This window comes from Convolutriloba macropyga, chromosome 15 (genome assembly GCF_964194025.1).
Source record: "Convolutriloba macropyga chromosome 15, txConMacr16.3, whole genome shotgun sequence".
Taxonomy (NCBI): Eukaryota; Metazoa; Xenacoelomorpha; order Acoela; family Convolutidae; genus Convolutriloba; species Convolutriloba macropyga.
This window is the reverse complement of record NC_134482.1, coordinates 27,558,715-27,580,696: the sequence shown is the minus strand read 5'-3', so window position 1 is coordinate 27,580,696 and position 21,982 is coordinate 27,558,715. Positions and strand designations below refer to the sequence as shown.

Genomic DNA, 21,982 nt, shown 5'->3' with positions numbered 1-21,982 from the left:
AAATATACTGCTTATTGGTGGGTGGCATAAAGTAATTATCATCATTTTATTCGCAAGTGTACAAGCACTTGCGAAAAAAATTTCCGTTTGCATAAAAAACGCTTGCAGTCAATTCTGATAAAGAGTGGTTTGAGGACACTTCCATATGGCTCGTTGGCTCTGTCACATTGCTTTCGTTTTTGGTTATCACAATCCGGCAAAATTTCCCCGTTTAAGCTTGGGTCAAAAAATTTTTTGTTCAACAACCAAAATATAGTTTTGAAATTTTATGCAAAAAAATTATTCGTATTCTTCTTTCCAGATTCAAAACTAACTTGGAATCAATGACAATATGTGAACTACTTTCTAACTATAGAGTTCTTTAAAAGTTATATCAAATAACTAATCGCCCTCTCCTAAGGATTTTAATTCGTTTATAACTGTGTTATTTTGTGAAAAGTTTTTTGACTTTATCGAGAAAAAAGGGCATTTTTTCAGCAAATGAGCTAGTTTGAAGTGAAGCTCAGAATGCATTTCTAAATTAGCTCATCTGATTTTGTTAATTTTTGGTTGAAAAATTGTAATCAGTCTTCAGCTTTGAATACTAATTCGTAAAATTCTTTGATTCCAGGAATTCAATGATTTTGAGACTATTGGACTGCATCATCACTGGACAACAACTCTCCGAGTAACAGCGACCAAGATCTAGAGTTCAACAAGTCCATAAAGAAATTAGACAAAATTGTCGAAAAGATCGACACAATCAACGCTGTAAAGGAACATCAAAAACAAAAAGAAACTATCAATAGCCCAGAGCCACAAGTGATTTACTTGGACTCCTCAAACTCCCCGAACGGAGCAGACTACACTCAACCGTCACAATTGGAGCAAGCTCCAAATGGAGACAAGGCCACTGCGGAACTACAACAACCAAGTACGTCGAACAAGGACGGGCTACCAAAGCTCCCCCATGTAGAAACACAGAAGAGCCCAGCTAGCTCACTGATTTACAACACGCCCCCATCATCGCCCCAACCAGACACTATTTCAGACCTCGACGGGGATGATATTAGAGCTCTAAACGAAATCCAATAAATTGGATTGCTCCCGTAGGGGGGGAGAGAAGTGAGATACCGGCTCCACTCGGAACACCTAAAACTTCACCAATGTAACCAAGTTTATAAGTACTAGTATCTTTATCTATAAACTCTTATGTTATATAACTAATTTCATTTGTACATACGTTAATCTCCAATAGGAGAGATGTGAGTTGCGAGTTGTTAGTTGTTCATTTTATCGCCTGTCATTTAGCAGGTAGTTACGTTAGATCGCGCTTTCACACTTGTGTAAAGTGCAGACGAAAGTAAAGCCGAAAAGATACAGTCGGTTCGTGGCCAAGAATAAATTCTTGAACTAAATTCTCTTTTCAAAGTCAAAAGTTCACATTCAACACTGGAGCATACATACACACAAATCCCCAGGGATAAACACTTACAGTCCACTGTTATATTAGGTAGATCATATCTACCTACAGATACTAAAGTATCAGACATAGAATCTCCTCCTCTTGGAGCAGATCGATTACCTTGAACGATACTGTAAAATACACGGTATCCCACGGTCAATTCGTTGCGACCAAGCTCAAGCGTTTAAGGCAAAAGAATTTGAAATATTTTGTAAAAACTAATATTAGCTCCAGCCGGAGACCACAGGGGAACTGGAATGGTAGAGAGACTAATACAAACCTTAAAACATCGCCTGGCAGTACTAGATATAGACCCGATGTGGAGCTCCGAAACCCTAAGTGCTAGAATAGCAAGCGTAATCGAAAACATACGCCTCATCCCCAATAAAACAACGAAAGTTACTCCATTCGAGGCACATTTTGGCAGAAAGCCAAACACGGAATTATCCAATAAGCTAACCAAACGATCTATCAAAAACCTATCATATAAAAACTTAAAAATAAATGTTTAGACAAGAAAATGCTACGCCACGATGCGCTGACACAAGAAAAATGTGGAGAAGAGACGGAAGCTCAGAAGATGATTTGGATAACCAATACAACACACAAAGCGCTTCCCCCACACACATAGACTTAGAAGACTCTGAAAATCAACCACTGATTTCCAAATCACCAAGTAAGATAAGACCTTCAGAACTACATTTCCCCATAGGAGATAAGACAACGAAAATAATATACAACAAACGTAATGTAGCGCGTAAATCAATTGCTAGAAAAACGAAAGAACCAAGAAATACACTATTACCCCAATGGAATATTATACAAGATGGCACAATAACAAATTATACGCCACACACCATAACAATTGATACCAGGTTAAGAAAAAACACAGTAATAAGGAAAAACGACATAGCAATTGCTACAGAAACAAAGCCATTACCAGAAACACAACCACGCTTGATCCACATGGTCGCATGTAAAACAATAGGCGAATATTGCAGAAATCAAGAAAAAATCAAAAAATTCTGTTTAGAAGAAGCTAAAAAAGCCAAAAAGAGCAGCACAACCGTACCAATGAGAACTCACCCAACAACAAACGAACCCCAAGAAATCCCAGGACCATCACGAATGCCAAGTCAACAAACAACGAGCGCCCCCAAACGGACACGATCACACTTCGAATCCAGCAACAAACCCAAAAAGAGGAATTTCAAGAAGGAAACAACAAACACAAAATGGTCAAAAGAGAAAGTACTAAAACTAGCAACAAAAACCAAAGGGAGCAACAACTCTCAAAAGGAAGCAAAAAACCAAAGAACAAACAGAGCACTCCAGTCCAAAGCTTTAACGAAAAAGCTAAGCAGGCAGCACTCAAACAATCACTGACTGCCACCACACGGAGACTTCCTTCGGCAACATCGGATACGGATACAAACAGGTCCTTCCTCATCTTCAACACACCAGTTCCTCAACCACCTTCGATCCAAATATTTAACGTCGATACTGACCTACCAGGAACTGCTCCTTTCGAAATCATAACAACCAACGATCCTACTGACTTTATGGAAACAAGCTCAATGAGCCCTCAAACACAAAGACCCCAGCTAATTGCAGCATCATCACTGGACAACAACTCTCCGAGTAACAGCGACCAAGATCTAGAGTTCAACAAGTCCATAAAGAAATTAGACAAAATTGTCGAAAAGATCGACACAATCAACGCTGTAAAGGAACATCAAAAACAAAAAGAAACTATCAATAGCCCAGAGCCACAAGTGATTTACTTGGACTCCTCAAACTCCCCGAACGGAGCAGACTACACTCAACCGTCACAATTGGAGCAAGCTCCAAATGGAGACAAGGCCACTGCGGAACTACAACAACCAAGTACGTCGAACAAGGACGGGCTACCAAAGCTCCCCCATGTAGAAACACAGAAGAGCCCAGCTAGCTCACTGATTTACAACACGCCCCCATCATCGCCCCAACCAGACACTATTTCAGACCTCGACGGGGATGATATTAGAGCTCTAAACGAAATCCAATAAATTGGATTGCTCCCGTAGGGGGGGGAGAGAAGTGAGATACCGGCTCCACTCGGAACACCTAAAACTTCACCAATGTAACCAAGTTTATAAGTACTAGTATCTTTATCTATAAACTCTTATGTTATATAACTAATTTCATTTGTACATACGTTAATCTCCAATAGGAGAGATGTGAGTTGCGAGTTGTAAGTTGTTCATTTTATCGCCTGTCATTTAGCAGGTAGTTACGTTAGATCGCGCTTTCACACTTGTGTAAAGTGCAGACGAAAGTAAAGCCGAAAAGATACAGTCGGTTCGTGGCCAAGAATAAATTCTTGAACTAAATTCTCTTTTCAAAGTCAAAAGTTCACATTCAACACTGGAGCATACATACACACAAATCCCCAGGGATCAACACTTACAGTCCACTGTTATATTAGGTAGATCATATCTACCTACAGATACTAAAGTATCAGACATAGAATCTCCTCCTCTGGGAGCAGATCTCAGACAGCAACCAGCGCGAGATCACATCTCCATTGTCTACTTTTTGTGCCACTTTTTGAGTAAGTATCACAATTTTTTCCGCAAGTGTTCAGTTTTTAAGACGAACGATTGAAGTCAATTTTACAATGAGTGGTTTCGGTTATTGAGGACACCTCCAAGTGGCTCATTGGCCCTGTTTCATTGAACTTGTTTTTGGCAATCACAAAACAACAATTTTTTTTGCTTTTAGGCTAGGGTCAAGAAAAGGTTTAAACCAGCAAACAAGATCTCGTTTTAAAAATATAAGCAAAAAAATGTAGTAGTTTTCTTATTTCTAGATTCAGAAGCGACTGGTATATCAATGAAAATATGCGAACTATATTTGAGCTATCAGTTATCTTTCAGTTATCCATCCCCAAAAACTGGTTGTTGTCGATGGATTCTAATTTGTTTATAGCTGTTTTTTTGTAGGAATTGTCTTTTGACTTGATCGAGACTTCAGAGCATTTTTAGCACTTGAGCTGGTTTGAAGCGAGGATCAGGATGCTTTTTTCAACTAGCCAATCTGGTTTTGTAAAAAACTGCTTGACAATTATGTTATCAATCATCAGCGTTTGGTCATTTATCAGTGAGTTTTTTTGTTCCTTGAGTTTAATATTTTTACCTCAAGTTGGCGATGCTTTTGACATCAAATTTTCGGAGAAGAACGGTATTTAAGTTTCCAATGTCTACTTTCGTGCCAGTTTATCAGCTAAATGCCTATCTTTACTAATTTTTCAAATAGGCTTATTCCGTTTTTTTAATTCTTATGTTGCTGTTTCACTAGGGACAGTTGAAAATGTTTTTGTTGGATTTGGATGGTCAGAAAATTGTTGCACTGAAAGATATTTCTTCGAGTATTTTTGAAAAGCATATTTGAGAAGATTAACTTGTCTTCTGAGGTCTTGTTTGAAATCACAAATGGTCTTTCGAAGTTCATTAACTAGAGAATTGTCAGTCAATAAAATTAATCTAATTTTTGAAGAAGTCAAGGATATACCATCGAATTTTGCTACGGGTTTAAAATTTTCTATTGTCAAATTACAGCACTCATCATTAAACCACTGATTATAGATGAAGCAATGGATGCAATTGTCTCCGCCATTTGTATTAAAATGTCCTCACCTGATTTTTGTTATGTTCTTGCAAAAATCAGCTTTCATACTTGCCACTAATTGCAAACACGAGACCGGTTAAAAATGATCCCTTTTATGAGGTGAATCAAAGTTTTTTTTTTAAAAAAAAACCCTATGAGTTTGGAGTTCGAACTAAACGAATGCCTGAGAAATTTTTAGGTCGCTGTGTTTGTGTTAGTAATCAAAGCAATTATCTGGATTGGCTAGCCGTTCAAATCATTGGAGTGAGAGCGGTTTCTACCCCTTATATTTCAAAATGAAGGTTCTAACGTTTATTCATTTTTCTGAACAGCAATGCGGTGTGCTCAAAGTTTTTAATGGCTTTGAAGTGTGTAGTTTTTTGAGTCATGCTAATAATCTTCAATAGATTTATTGAGTAATAAAGCGCTTAATCGCAATACACGTCGAAAAAAGTTAAACGTAAAAAGTTAATTAGTCAAAGGTAGTAAGTCTGGTAATTGTTCAATTAGTCATAATATTTATTTTTTCTGATTATCAGCAGTTCATCAAGAGAAATGGCGTTAAAGAACCCCGTGACATCAGACGTTGTGGAAATGGAGCCCAAAAGCCTTAGTGACAAAGTAACCCAAACCAGGAATACAGGTCAAAAAGTAGCATGGAAAGGAAAACAAGAAGTACAAGGAAAGGGGAAAAATTCAACTACTATGATTGGAAATGTAGAGAATTCACGTCAAAAACAAGAACAGCAAATGAAACGAAATGGAAAAGTTCAAAATCAAAGGAGGCGAAATGGTGCTGAAAATAGTAACGAACACGGAAATGGAGAATGCGACGAAAACGATGGAGACGAATGCGACGAAGAAGAAGAAGAATGCGATGGTGAAGAAGACGAAGTAGCAGAAGATGAGGTCGAATTAGATGAAAAAGGCGAAGAAGAATGCTGCGAAGATGAAGACGGTGAAGGTAATATCAACTGATTCATTGAAATGGTGTCCATCCTTTTCACTGCTATTAGTATCACCCCACCCCCCCCCCCCCCCCTATTGCTTCACGCCGATTATTTTACCCATTATCATTTCACGACAATTTTTGCGGTGTCCCGCTTTTTCACCCCCATTCATTTAACCCCCCTATCATTTAACCCTGATTTATTCACCCCCGTACCATTTAACCCCTCTATCATTTCACCCCGGTTTTAATCTTTCAATAGAATAAAGATTATTAAATCAGCAATATAATCATTTGGCCATGCCTCAGCAGCCCGTGGGACTTGATATGAAACTATCACAACCGAACGTGGGATTAATTTATCCACTTAATTATGACAAAACATGGCTTTATTGTCGACTGCTAATTGGCGGGATGAAATAGAGGGGTGGAATGATAGAGAGATTAAATGATAGAGGGGTGAATAAATCGGGGTTAAATGACAGGGGGTTAAATGAAAAGGGGTGAAAAGAAATAGAACCAATTTTTGCACCCTTTCTATCATTTGACCCCAATTGCAATTCTATATGGTTGGTACATTGTGCTGAAAAAGTTTAAGGGGTTAAATGACGTAGGGGAGAGAAGATGTGCTGTCAAAAATGGGGCTTAAACAAATCGGAATTCAAAGAACAACGGATTTTTTTTCAACGAAAGATGAGTTATTTCAACATCCACAGTCTAAGAGAGCAAACAAGGTGTTTTTTTCTATTCATTGGTCCGCGCCTTGAGGTGTCCAGGGTTAGGACTCGTTAGAAAGGGTATAAATAGTGATGGGGAAATGTTTTCCTCCTTAATCAGAAGCTTGCTTATCTAAAGAGAACAATTCCAAGTGAAACAAAATTGTCAGTCAAATGCAATCTAATCAAAATCTACATAATATCGATCTTGTTCTATGGATCAAATGTTTGTTATGCCAGTAAAACTATCGTCATGCAAATGGAAAGGCTTCAGAGAAAAAGTTTAAAATGGATACAATCAAACATTCATTTTACTGATAAAGAATACAATGATTGTCTTCGATCAGTAAATTTACTTCCGATCACATATCAGTTTGTCTTTTTGGATCTCGTAATTTTAAACAGAATTTTGACAGAAAATTTCTATTTGAGGCGGAGCAATTTTGGCAAAAAAAGGAATGGACATCCGAAAACACGATCAAACGAGAAAATATTTTTATACTCAAACGAATGTAATCGCCAGCGTTGCGATCTAATTTTTTCTACCGAGTTACAAACTTCAACAATTCGATGTCACTGGCGCTTGATTTTCGCAACTATAACCCATATTCAAGTCCTCCCAAATTCAAAAGAGAAGTCAAAGAATATCTATTTGATTAAGCTAAGAAGATTTTTTTACAAATCATACCCATATGGATGGACAGTGTTTGAGGGAAATCAAATTCAAGCCCCGTTAGGGATTTACTAAGCTTGGTAAAACCAAGTTTAGTGAAATTCATTATTATTATTATTATTATTATTATTATTTTTATTATTATTATTATTATTATTATTATTATTATTATTATTATTATTATTATTATTATTATTATTATTATTATTATTATTATTAATATTATTATTATTAGGCACCTATTTTTAAGACTGGAATCAATGAAAAAAGGCTCGATCGTGATTGATAGATATTGAAATTGTTCCGCGATTTGTATTAGGGGGTCTAAGCAGGTCCAACCACCGTGAACAGTTCTGGATTCAAACATAAAATCTCTTACTTGCAATCTTGGTGTGCTAAGCATTGTCTTAAGCTCTCAAACTTGGGCACCTCTTATAAAACAGTCTCAAGTTCTTCGATTTTCCTTAAGGTTTCATTTCCTTAGCCAAACATATGTTGAAAATTTAAACCATACCAAGCTTATTACACGCAAAATTCTTTTTAGTTTATTTTCGCTCACAATTGTAACAACTCACAATGTCCGCTATAAGAAGGGCTTTTACTTTTGAAGGAAGGTCATTGAATAGTTCTGAAAAATGCCAAAATCACAAAAACCAATATATTTTTGAAAATATAAGAAAGCGCGGAGATCTATAGGTTTCCAGAGCTAAATCAGCATATTCATCTGTTGTTGGGGTACCTGGTTGAAAATTTTTTCCTTGCTATTTCAATAACTCTCTCGCAAGAATTATCCTCAAAAATGGGCTAGATAAAATTTGTTACAGACGAAAACGTGGAAGCATAGATTTCCGATCATATTGAATGGAAAGCAATTGGATATTTTCTAGACGGCCTTTTAAAACGCATCAAAAGTAATTTGCTTCTCTTTAAGATGTCACTATGATTTTAACAAACATTTGATCAAGACAAATTATCGAAGGCAGCCAAATCCATTCATAATTTAGTATTATTAATCGATCAGGTAGACGAAAAATAAATCCTTCAATGAACCTATCTGACAAAATTGTAGTGTGTGGCTCAAAAAGTGCTGTACAGGGCTGTGCGCAACATTTACAAGTTTGTGAACTCCACGTTCACTATTTCTTCAGTAACTCCTCATTAAGGTTTTCTCGCTGTTGTAGTCATTCGTGCAATGATACGTAACCCGATTTTGCATTTCACTGGTGCAAAGTCAACTACAATTTATTGCTGCTAAAAAAATCCTCTCAAAGTTCCGAATGTAAATGTAGTTCTCACGGGTAATTGAGAACATATGAAGAAACATATTCTGTGACCTTTACGTTCATTCGAGTGCAAATTTGCACGAATTCACCTTCTTCAAGGATTCTCAAGTAGGTTGTAAAGATTGAAGTTTTATTTTTAAATCCGGGTTTTCATATTGGGTATTTTGGATTTGGGAAAATTTCATGCGACCCTTTTGGAAATATTAAGCTCGCTCGGGTCAAAGTTTTAACCGCATAATTTTTCTAATTTTTCAGCAGTGATTGCTGTAAACGTATAATTTGTTAAAAATAGAGGTTTTTTTATAGCGGTAATCATTTTTCTTCTCAGTAGCGATGAATTATTTTTCAACCACTTTAACGGCGAATTATGTTTTTCATTATCTTTTTCCATAATTGCCGCCAAATAATTTTCAGTATAGTGCAAGCAGTATATGCCAAGTCGTGCGAGTCTAAATCAACATGTTGCAACGTTTTTAAATTTTGTTCACAAATCTTTTTTTTTGCTCAGAAGGATGTGCGGACCTGTGCAACTGTTGTGAGTGTTTCGGAGAATGTTGCGATTGTTGTGACTGCTGTTCTGATCTCTGTGCTTGTATGGAGTGTTGCGATCCCCTACTAGACATAGTTCCCAATTTCAGAACTATAATGAAATATGTAAACATCGGTAAACAAGTTATGAAATATGCGCGACCAGTTTTGGAGTGCATCAGGGAGTTGCAAGGATTCGACGAAGAGGAATGAACTGAGGGAAACACAGACAATCGACAATTAAACTGTCAATCAGACAACCAATTTTGAAAAGGAAGAAAAAAATCAACAAACAAAGTTTCAAAAATCGTAAAAAGTTGATTAAGCTTCGCATCTTAACTTAAATTTGCAGACTTTAAAATTTATGTACTATATTTTCAATAAAAGTTTGTTATCTTGATGAAACTCATATGCCTATATTAATTTTTACTAATGCGTATATATTTGACATTTTACATTACTACTTCATTTCCAATTGTTATAAATTGAACAAAGCAACTCTTTCAAATTCAACTTTATTGCATTTAACAATTAAGCACCTCAAAATAATCAGCGAAAAATATTTAATTGTTTGCCATCACTATATGTATAACAGGGTGAAGGAAGAATCACCATGTAAAACGGAAATTTTGCTCCAATTTAGCACTGTTTTCGATAATACCTGTTAAATGGACATAACCCGGGTTGAATTTTTCCGCCCAAAATGACATAAGAGTGGGGCTGCAATGGGAGGATTTTTTAAGAAAATGAAGCTCAAAACTCTTACATCTTTTTTGGCTGCATTGGGCTTACAACGGGGGTAAAATGGTGTAAGAGTGAGGGGGTAAAAGACAAATTAACCCCCCACTCTAACATCTTTTTGGTCTGTCAAGGGGGGTAAAACGATGTAAGAGTTCGGAGGTAATTTCTCCATTACCCCCGAACTCTTACATCGTTTTACCCCCCTTGACAAACCAAAAAGATGTAAGAGTGGGGGTTAATTTGTCTTTTACCCCCTCACTCTTACACCATTTTACGCCCTTGGAAGCCCAATGCAGCCCAAAAAGACGTAAGAGTTTTGAGCTGCATTTTTCTAAAAAAAATCCTCCAATTGCAGCCCCACTCTTACATCATTTTACCCCTCAATCCTACATTGTTTTAGCCCTCATACCTGAAAACTGCCAGTCTTGAACCCACAACCTCTGTACCCTCAACTGCGTCGCCTTAACCTCCAGACCATCAAAGCTTGTCCAACTCCTGACGGTCTATATATATGAATAAAACTTTTTAGAATTGACCCCTCTCAACAAATTACCCCCTCACTCTCACATCATTTTACCCCCTCTGAACAAAGTACCCCCTCACTCTTACACTATTTTACCCATTGCAGCCCACTCTTACATGGCAATTTTAGTCAGGGGGACATCCTGAAAATTCCTCCCATTGCAGCTCATTGCAGCCCACTTTTACATGGCAATTTCAGTCAGGGGGAAAGTCCTGAAAAGTCCTCCCATTGCAGCCCACTCTTTTGGCGATTGCAGTCAGGGGGTAATTCCTCAAAAGTCCTCCCATTGCAGCCCAACTCTTACATCATTTTACCCCCTCTGAACAAATTATCCCCATACTCTTAGATCAATTTACCCCCCATAGACAATTACCCCCCCCCCCATTCTTACAACAAAATGGGAGGATTTTAGGGAAGACTTTCGACCCTGGAAATCAAAACGTGGATAGAAGGCCGTGACGTTGCGGATTGCGAAAACAGATGGTAAATTAGCATTTACTTACAAACATCGCTCTTGAGAAATATTGGTTTCTAAGTTGAATCTAATGTAATTACTGAAAGATTTTGAGAAGACAATTACTGAAATTATTGACGCTGTTGACATCGTTGTTCAAAACAGCCCGAAAGAGCAAGAAAGGCCGATGTGAGCAGCGCACTAAAAACCATCAGTATCTCAGCCTATTGCATTTCTTAACAAGTTCTACTCAGGAAAGGTTATTAGAACAGACAAAAAAACAAACACATGAAATTAGGGTTATATTTTCAACTCTAAGAGATCGAAAAGGTCAATCTCATCCGATATTTAATGACAAAATATAAAAACTCAGGGCAGCCAAACTATAGAAAAAATTTAAGTCAATACATAAAACGTTCCCTCTAAAGAGAATAACAAATGTATTGTCTTTTTGTTAGGAAGATGCTCATAAACTTTGGCAGTTTTGCCGACGAGCTGCATTTTTCAATTACTTCAATTATAATTTTAATCAGGTGACAGTTTTGAAACGATTGAGCGCAAACCAACTGAGCTAAGTAGCTCACCCAAAAGGCAATAATATTTGCAAGAACGACTAGACTTACAGGTGCAATTCAAAATAAACCCGAATCATCAATGCTGAAAAAAATTCTACTTAAATCACATCATTGTAAATAAACAGAAAAAAACTTTTCGTAAATCAATTATAGCTTTTGCTGCCTATTAGCCTATTGTTGTAGGAAATTGGTTATAAAAGTTGTTTGCTCAAATTGTGACCAAAATGGGCCAAGAATTGTGCGTGAACATAAGGTTGTTATCACACTAACTGCTAAACGTTAAACGTTTAAAATGATTGCCTCTCTGACCAATTTAAGAGGAACGAAACTTATTGTAGGAATCTATATGTGGAGTAATGATTTGTCCTGTCAGTAATGTTTATTTATTCTTTCGAATTTCTTCAGAAAAATCAACAATATTTTAATTGATGTTTGAATTTCTTGTTTAATGAAAAATTATTTATCTTATAAAAAAATACTCGACTGATTCGCGTGGCTCCTGTTACACGTGGTTTGATTTGAATCAATTGAACGCTTTTAGTTTAAATATCGCAATTGCAAGTTACTACCAATTGGTTCTTTCTTTCACCCGTCTATGCCAAAGACTTTATACCGTGTCTTCTTGAGTTTCATTTTTGTTCTAATTGATCGAATCCCTTTTCATTGGGTAAGTTTTAAAGCAATCTAGTCTTGAAGAGCTGACCTCTCTCTCTCTCTCTCTCTCTCTCTCTCTCTCTCTCTCTCTCTCTCTCTCGCACACACACACACACACACACACACACACACACAGACACACACACACACACACACACACACACACACACATACACACACACTTTCTTGGCTACAGATACCCAGAACATATATTTTTGCTGTAAAATTTATTGGCTAAATGAAAATTTATTGGTTAGTGGTTAAAGACTGATTGATATCCGGTGAATAAAAATCAGATTTCAATTCATATTAGATCACAGGTTGAGCATTGTATTGTATGCTTTTGTTACGACTACATTGATAGAGTCTCTAATGACCTTCATATAACCGATACACTTCATTTATTACAACAAATACATTCGAATTAAATTAGAGAAAAAGTATGATGTCTTTCAAAAGTGTTATTTTTCCAGTTTTATTAATTTTTCAAGGAAACAAATCCGTTTCTAATGCTCTCTTGGCATGATGAGCAAACTAGGCCATCATTTTAAAAACTCAACGAAAATTTAACTTTGGCCTTGGCTAGTTAAATTAAAGTTGAAACTGTGTTGTTTGGGAATTTTGACAGTGTGAAAAACTGCGAGTTAAAGTATGCACTAAAAAATCAATCAATTCTGACAAATTAAAGTTTCTTTATATTCTCGAAAATTCAAAACGTGAAAACGTCTAATCGAAAATTGGCTCAGTTGTTCAATATATCCAGTTTTGTTTATACACACAAAAGATAACTACTATTTACATCGCTAGCTCAAAAATTGTCATTTTTAAACGTAAGAAACTCGTCGGTCGGTATGTTTGGTTTTAGTTTGACAAAAACGAAGAAAACCCTTCAGATTTTCTTCTGTATTGTCTTGGAATGAGTATGTTCGGTTCAAACGTAAAAAAATCATCGATATGCTCAGTTTCTTAGATTCGGAATGTTCAGTTTTAATCATATGAAACCGTCGGCATGTTCGGTTTCAACCGATGAAATCAAGAGAAAACGATCTATTATCCTGAATTCTTATAATATGTTCAACAGTCATTGAGTGTGATTTAACGAACTTAAATCAGAAGTTCAAAGATCAGTTCAATTAATAACTTGAAAAACAGACACAAAATCATACCTGTTCAAATAGTTCCATAAATGAGCAGAAGAAGAAAGTCAACCAATTTCCAGCTTTTTTGTCTAACGTCATTTGTCTAGCTTATATACGAAATACAAAAATATTTCACCGAAAAAATCGACCATTTATTACGTTTCGAAGCCAAGATACCCACGATTTTTTACGTTTTTAAACAGAAAATTTTGAAATATTCTTACTTTAAAATGCCAAATCTAAGAAACCGAATATACCGAAGGTTGTTTTTCTCCCCAGAAAAAGATATATAGACAATTGTTTAAGTTTGAAGCGAAACATAGCAAACAAACGCAACCTACCAATGATTTCTTACGTAAAAAGCGAACATATTGAACATTTCTTACGTCGTTTTGGTTCGGTCTTCTGGACTACGGATTTGTTTTGAAAACATCGACAATATAAACATTTCAGGAACGATTGGTGAAACTATCACTGTCGCATTTATCACAAAATTTGGTTAATTATTCAAAAAAATTATCTATAAACTCCATTAACTTCAACCGATAACGTATTTTTTTGGACTGACTCATCAACAAAAGTGTTGTGTGACTAACAGTATCAGAGACAGTACATGTTATCAAATTTGACTGAAAAACTAAAATTGATTGATACGACTTAACATAGGCTCAAAAGTACTTAACATTTGACTTCAAATGCTGTTAAAAGAACTTGTTTCATCAAACTTGGCGAAATTTAATTTAAACTAAACCGTCTTGATTTTCCCCATTCTCTGTCTTCGCTTCTATAAGGCAAAAAAGAAGAAAATTACAGCTTCAGTTGGTCCTCCTGAAGCCAAAAATTAAAATAACTCAAAGTCCTCAAAAATTTATAAAATAATTAATAATCTTTGTAGTTTTTCAAGGCATTTTGACTGACATTTTTTGTAGCTTAACAGTTGAGATCTGATTAAAGGCTCTAAAAAGGGAAAATATGTTCTCAATAGATACTCCACAATTTTTAAACTATAATCTGCTGGTCTGTTTTAAGAAAATTAACGCTTGATTAAGACTATGTAATAAGACGCAATCGGAATTAAAAAGCCTAAATCATATAACTTTTAACATAAAACTTTATTTTGATAATAAAAACTTTTTATGCGAGAATTATGCGAGAAATAATGAAAACCAAAGAATTGTGTAACGTTCATATTCTGCAGAAGGTGTGAATTTTTCTTGAAAGTCATAGAAGGTCACATTTGACGCATACAACATTGACTAGGGCCAAAAATTCCGTATAATGTAGTCATAGGACATTCAAATTTGACATATTCCATGTGATATTAGAATGTGATATTAGTCTATATTAGAATATTTGGATGCACCGAAAAAATTGGAAAACATAAGTATTTAGGAAACTAATTTGAAATCACAGGCTTATTCTAATACAGTCACATCATTGGTAAAATTTGGCTTCAGAGAATGTCGAAAATGAGTTGGATAAATGTACTCTACCATCTATTTATCACCCGACTTCGCCGTAAACATTGACCTTCATGGTCTTTCGGTGGATCACAAACTGATGCCAGGAAATCACAAAATAGATGCCTTATCAATAAAAAATAAAAACGCAATTCAAAAAAAAAGTTTTATGATTTTTGGTTATCTTAATACGGTCACATGTGAGACTTCAATCCCGTAGAAAAAAATCAAATGAAGGGTAACTATTTTCCTTAACTGTTTTGTGGCTCAAATTTTAATTAACAAGTTAATTTATCAACGCTTTTAATAACAGAGCTCTTCAGAATAGAGTAGGACAACAGCGCTTAATGGATGAACACAACCAAAAGGTTTTCAATAACTAGCAAACACTGGAACCTACGCAACGAGAGCAGAAAAAACTCTCCCTGCGATACGGGTTGCCTTGAGTTGGAGAGACACGAAGACTGCTCACGTTCAATATGCTGTTTATCAGAAAAAGCGCTGATGATTGTACTTTTGTCGTCAATTCTACAATCATTGGAGATCCTGGACCGAGTAACGAATAGCGTGTGTCAGTAGGGGCGATCAGTTTTTGCACTCAAAACCTTTTTTCAATTCATGAGTCCGCGTTTTGTAACATAGTTTTCCAGAGGTTTTTCTAAGAACTAATTTTGTGAAAGCTAGAGACCATGTTGACATCAAAGACACTAAGACGAAAGCAACAACTGTGTAATTAAAAGGGACTGCTTTCCTCAATACTGTTAACCATAAAAATTATTGCCTTGATGACGGACAGAGATATTTGACCTCACGGATAGAGGAATCGCAAAGTGGCTCTGACGTGCTCTTTCAGTTTAACAGGAACTCTTGTTTGACCCGTAGTTTAACAGGTGCTGAGTGTTCCACCGGCCAACGTTTTTGCCGATGAAAGGCTCGCGTATCCCTAAAAACAACAAACTGGCGTCAACGTCAATTCTCAAATGCACACTTCTGAGGTTCTGTTTTTTGATCGATGGCAGCTAGGTGCTTTGGCTTCTGCTGGAGAGTGTACTGAATGATGACGGAATGCGGGCACTCAGAAACCACGATTTGCCGATTATTACACAGGAATAGGAAATGTTAGACTGCAAAGATGTCTTAGAATTTTTTTAATCGAAAGGAAGTTTAGGAAAGCAATAACTAGCCTCGCCATTTTTTGAAGAGATCTACTCCGACAAACACGAGGATGGTTGAAAAGGGGAAACATCCCTGCAGTGGATGGATTACAATGTATGGAGTTATACCGAAGTATGCTGGATGCTGTGATGTACAGTGTTACTGTGAAATCAGTCGCGTGACATAATTGCCGTTTTAAAAGACCCGGTAAGAAATGGCAAGAGCGCCATCAGTTCTCTGGCTGTTTGAAATTCGAATGAGCTGCCAAATTAAACAACCAGCTCAAGATAATCGTATCGCCTCTCAAACATTTCATTTTTATGTTTGAAAAAGTTAATCACTTCTAATGTTGTATAATCACTTCTAATATATAACTTTTTTGATTGTTATAATGATATCAGAGCTGAAAACTTATTGACGTTGCGCGCTGTTTTTAATTAAAAGCTTGTCCAGAATATATGTCATGTTATCAAATTTTTTAATTCAGAGTTAACAAAATGCACGATTCATTTTAGCTATAGCTCATGCAAATTATGTTCAACATGTGACCAAAATGTCCCTAATTTTTAACAAGGGTCCAGAAGCTGGTTTTGATCTACCCAAGACAACGGAAAAAGTGCCCAATCCACAATGCTCCAAGCAGCGATCAAAATGACGGTCACGGACTGGCTCAAGCAGCATAATTTGTCATCAAAGAAGCCAATGAATGGAGTTGTTGGTGGAAAATTTTCCAATCCCACTGGAAAAAAAATCAAATGAAGGGTAATTATGTTTTGAATTTGAATTTAGCAGTTTTTCCGATGGAAAAATTAGTTTTTAGTTTGTTTGAACTGTTTTTTGATTCAACGTTTGATTAACAAGTTGTATTTTCAACGCTTTCTGTTACAAAGCTCTTCAGAATGAGGTATGACGAGGGATGGCGTGCTATTCACAAAAACGACAGAGTGTTTCAATAACGGGCAAATGAACTAGAACCAAGGTGAGAAGTGCGGAAAAATAATGGAGGGAAAATGAGGATGAGCCCCATATTTACTTTTTTGGTCATTTTTTCTTGAGCACGCTTCTTGGAGATAGAATTTCCGTACCTAGGAGTTTTAGTATGTTGAGAAGCTTTCACAGCTGCTATTTTATTGCTTTGATGACAACTTGAGGTGCTAATTAATCCCTTTTTAAAAAAGGAAATCATCAAAGGTTTGATTTCTGTTTTGTTGCTAAGTTTTTCAGTTATACGTTTGGAGCTACATTCTCAAAATCGCCTTTGAAGCTCTAATCGCTCATTTTTAGGTTTCATTCGAATGAATATTTTCAAGACGTTTCTTCTTTAGAAAAATGTCTCATAACTTGAGTGTGTTTTGTAGACCATTTCTGAGGCGTTTTGTTTTTGTCATATTTTTTGTTGTTTGGTATGACGCCTTGCTCATTTCTCTTCCCCTTTTTGTTCATTCATCCGTTCAATTGTAGCGTATTGCGTGCTTAATGATAATTTTTAACTCTTATTGTTGCGAAATTTTTGTTAGTTTGGCTGAATGCATCGCTGCTCACACGTAACTTCACTCTCTCAAAAATAGCTTTCAAACTCTGTTGCGGATGCAACTTCAAGATGGCTAAATACGGAAGTTAAGATGATTTGCCGCAAAAAACTTGACTTTATGTCCCACATTGCTAACTGTCAGTTACCAAAAACATGGAAACAAAACATCTGAATTTGACTTTTTCAATGCTAGAAATATGTTTTTCACTTCAAACTCACTTCTGCTATCTTTAATTGAAGCAGATATGGTCAATAGGGAATATTTCACACTAATTGAAAGTTTTTTGAGTTCAACTCATGGGAAAAAAAACACATTTAGAACACAAAAAGTTTACAATATCTTCTAAATCAAAATAGCTCATCTCATCTTTTGGCGAAAAACAAACTTCTCTTGCTCTTTTTTGTTTTCTTCATGAGAGCGGAAAAAACGATCGAATGACAAAAATAACAACAAAATATCAAACAAATGAACAATAACAATATTTGACCAATTGTACCATCCAGGCCATCGGTGTGGGGAACTAAGCTTTAAAACATGACTTGGATGATAACGAAAACGTAGTATTTGATGCCAATTGTCAAGTCATTAATCAGTCACTCGCATTTTTTTTATTCCAAAAACATCATGGATGATACAATTGGTACAATATTGTTATTTTTTATATTATATAAAGACAAGTAGGCTTGGCAATGTGCGTTCTCATATAATGTTTCGAAACCGCTCATGTACATTTTTTTCTAACAAAAAAAAGGAAGAGATAGAAAACAGTCAAAATTTCACATACTGTTTAAAATTAATTGGTGCATGATTTAAGAATAATCATATTAAAATCAAATAACCGAAAAAATAGAGTTGCAATGAGGCTTGTTATTAATAAGAATAAGGGTCCAGAAAAAACAGCAAAATGAAATAGCAACAACAAACATTATTTCGAACCAGAACTGGATTCCATATAAATAATAAACAAAAGAAAGACATAAAAGCATCCAAAAATCCTAAACTAAACAAAATAGATTTTGGTGACTTTTACTTCACTAGAAATGAAATAAGACTTGTCTTTGATGGGACCAGGTAACAAGTTGACAAAGAAAAGAGCAAAAATAGCAAGGTTTAAAATTCCACAAAACTGTCTGAAGCAAAACTTTTTCAAAAAAAAACATAACTACTTCAATTTGGATTCAAAAAATTATAATAATTCATAAAACAAAATGGACCTCTCTTTACAGAGACTAAGTTATAAGACACAAGCAGAATTCCAAATTTCACAATTAATTTAGGAAAGCATACAACTCAAGCATAAAACCATATGCTAATAACTTAAAAGTATACATATGTTCAGCCCGGTCCCATGAAAACAAATGAGCCTGTTCTAAAGATTTTGCAGAAAAAACGACAACAAAAACCCCACGCACAGATGAGTATTAAAAATAAATAAATTTTTGGAAATAACTATTGAGAAAGCCAAAAAACCATCAATTAAAAGAAAACCCACAGAGAAGATCAAGCATTACCACCAAAAATATGGGACTTCTCATTAATGAGAGTAAATCACAATTAGACAAAAAAAGAACAAAGTATCAAAGTTCAAATAAACGTTCATAGATTTGAACATCTTTAACTTTAGATTCTTCAAAATCATTAGACGAGAATCAAAATCTTCTAATAAACAAATTATTCTACAACACCATTTGAAGAAATTGAAAACTATGGTTGTCTTGAATATAACAGGTGACTAACAAAAGAGTCACAATTACAGGCAGAAAGCTTAAAATATACAGGCAAGAACCATGAAGGACAACATCCAGGCAAAAAATCAAGAGTGATCTTCTGGAGCCATTGGTATCAGTAAAATGTAATAATGTGTCGAAACAAGAGCAAGATGACCTAAAAAATGGGCAATTGTCCAAAACTCACACTTTTTTGAAAACTCGCAGCATAAAAGCCGAAAAATTATAAGAAAAATTGATTATTAAAAATTAACTGATGATTCCCTAGAAAGAAGATGCGAGCTGTTCTTTTGGCAGAAAAAAGTGCAATTTGACAGAAATAGGTTAAAAAGTCGCAAAGTTCAAAATTTTCAATTATAAATTAAAATGATTGGGCCTTAAAAGCTGTAATGTATAAATTGAAACCACCAGATAAGGTAAGCCACAATACGAGACAAGTGAGAGGGAAGGAGTAGTAAGGTTAAGCTATCAGACTGCAAAATGAACGGCAATTGCGGTCAAAACACAAGATTTAATTAAAAATTTACAAAGACATTTTGTCGAACCCAAAATAAAAATTGAAATTTCTCTGAAAGTTAGAATATGTTCATTGGGTTTAATTACACGCGAATTAGGTCTCCCAATAATTGAGTTCTGATATAAAGTCACTAGTTGATAAATAAAAAAAAAGAAAACAAAAAACACTGTAGAAAAATAGCGCCACAATTAAAGACGCATAAATTTTGATGGTAAAAATCCTCGATGAAGATTCAAGCTAGACTAATGCTGCAATTCTAAAAAAAACAACAATTATTGCAAATACTAGCGAAACAAATATTTTGGCCAAGAAAATTTAATTTATCAAAAACTAATTATGCATTTTGTATAATTATCGATATTATTGAGCAAAAGGCTGCTAAAATTTTACTTTCAGAACAATCCTATGGGGAACAGAATAAAAAATAACTTCACTTCTCAGTTGATGAAAATTATGCTAGCAATTTTTTGTTCTGTGTTTTCAGCTTATTTAGACAAAGTTGATTAAAAATATTTTGTATCATTTGGGCTTAAAAATGCTGAAATTTGACAAGATTGTTCACAATTTTAAAACAAAACTATAGCAGACACTTGTCAACCCTCTTACGTATCTAAGGATGAAAGCGATACCAACTTCATTAAAAATTTTTAACATAATTTTTTTTAATATGAGGAAAAACGATCAGAAAGAAAACGTGAACACGTGAACAGAAACAACGGGATCCAGTCTAATTTTCACAAAATTTTAAGCCTTGACCACCACTGGATAAATCGAAATTAAAATCTCTTTAATTAATTTTTCTACCATGGACCAAGCTTTGCAATGATACCGCCCACAAATTTCTACAATGAGTTTATCGACTGAGCAAAAAACCCTTTTAAGCATATAATCACCCCCCCCCCCCCCCCCCGCCGACTAATGTGGGGCCGGAACGAAAAACTGCTCTTTTGATAATCCAATAGAAAAATTTTGTTTCGATGTCTCTTCCTATGACGCTTGCGTGGATTCGAAGTTGCCTTAAGAACGGACTGTGACATCAAGCAATTTCAGAATTTTGTGGGTTTTCTTTCAATTAACTTTCTTCGACGGGTTACTTTTTTAAAAAATTTTTGCAAGTTCAAAAATAATAGGGTTAAACAACTGGAAAATGTTTTTGATTTGGAGTTTTCCATCAGCTTTGAAGCCTCTTTCTTGGAACCATAAATTAAATTTTTCAAAACTTTGATTATCTTTTCTAATTATTAATCTAATTTTTACGACTCGAAGAGGAGTATTGGAGAAGTCCTTTTTTTAATCAATTTTATTGGAGTGATTTTTAAAGCGGGAAATGAAACGCGTGAAAAAAATTGGAATGATTTTGGTGCTGAACAAAAGTGAAGAGCGGAGCGAAAAGAGAGTGGTTTTTGTTCACACCGCTGTTTTTGAGAGAGCGAGAAATTGATGTGTGAAAAAATTTTCTCTAAGCGAGTGAATTTTTTTTGTTCACATGCGGCATTTTAAAGCCGTTTTTTTTCATTTATTTTGGTTAAGAGGTTTGGTTATGATTTTGTTTTAATTTTAGGCTGGTTTCAGTAGTGGTTTGAAGGTTTCTGGAATTTCATATGAATTCTATGATAATTCGGAGGTTTTTAATGTATTTTGCCGATTTTCGGGCTAATTTTTGCGTTTTTTGACGATTTTTTTGTTTTACTGGCTCAAATGGGTATTGAAGAAACCCCTTCTACTTGAGAAAATTTATGATAACAATTGGTCGCAGTTTTGTTGGTAAGAATCATTTTTTTGTTGAGAAATATGACAAAAAAATGACGAAAATTGGTATTATTTTTCTGAATTTTTTGCAGTTTTTCGTTTTTTTTTCTGTTTTTATCTAAGTTTCTTTGCTTATTATGACTTGCCTATTGTTTTGCGAGCATCTGGATACTCTATTGGCTGAAGGATATTTTTCTTTGGATTTATATGTTGTTTGAAATATTAAAAAATTTAGTAACTTTTTCTAGTTTTTCAGTGAAAGTTGTTTTTAAGAGTTTTTTTTCATAATTTACCCTAAAGTATTTTTTCAAAATTTACATAAATGGTTTCTTAAGTACTAGTTGTTTTGATGAAGTTATTTTGGCAGAATCGTTTTTTCGGGATCTCAATTTATAACAAAATTTGATCAGATTATTTATCATATTTTAACAGATTTGATTTTATTGTTTTTACTTTTTTGTTTCATGACTTTGTTTCAAGATAATCATAAATTAGTGAAGGCACGTTTTGTCTGA

At 35.0% G+C, this 21,982-nt stretch overlaps 2 protein-coding genes across 13 annotated transcripts in view; one reads left to right on the top strand and one right to left on the bottom strand.

Annotated features, from left to right (window-relative positions):
• LOC142354448 (glutamate receptor 2-like) overlaps positions 1-21,982 on the bottom strand; it is a 154,945-nt gene that overhangs the window by 61,978 nt on the left and 70,985 nt on the right. The window lies entirely within an intron of this gene.
• On the top strand, positions 5,176-10,648 carry LOC142354728 (uncharacterized). 3 transcript variants are annotated; one of them, XM_075407110.1, is made up of 2 exons: positions 5,176-6,056; positions 10,383-10,648. In XM_075407110.1, exons 1-2 carry the CDS (start codon positions 5,648-5,650, stop codon positions 10,409-10,411), a joined length of 438 nt encoding a protein of 145 aa, XP_075263225.1. In that variant the 5' UTR covers positions 5,176-5,647; the 3' UTR covers positions 10,412-10,648. The 3 variants fall into 3 exon arrangements, with proteins under 3 accessions (XP_075263225.1, XP_075263224.1, XP_075263223.1); XM_075407109.1 differs by lacking the exon at positions 10,383-10,648 and adding an exon at positions 9,225-9,505 and having other exon boundaries at positions 5,189-6,056; XM_075407108.1 differs by lacking the exon at positions 10,383-10,648 and adding an exon at positions 9,222-9,505 and having other exon boundaries at positions 5,241-6,056.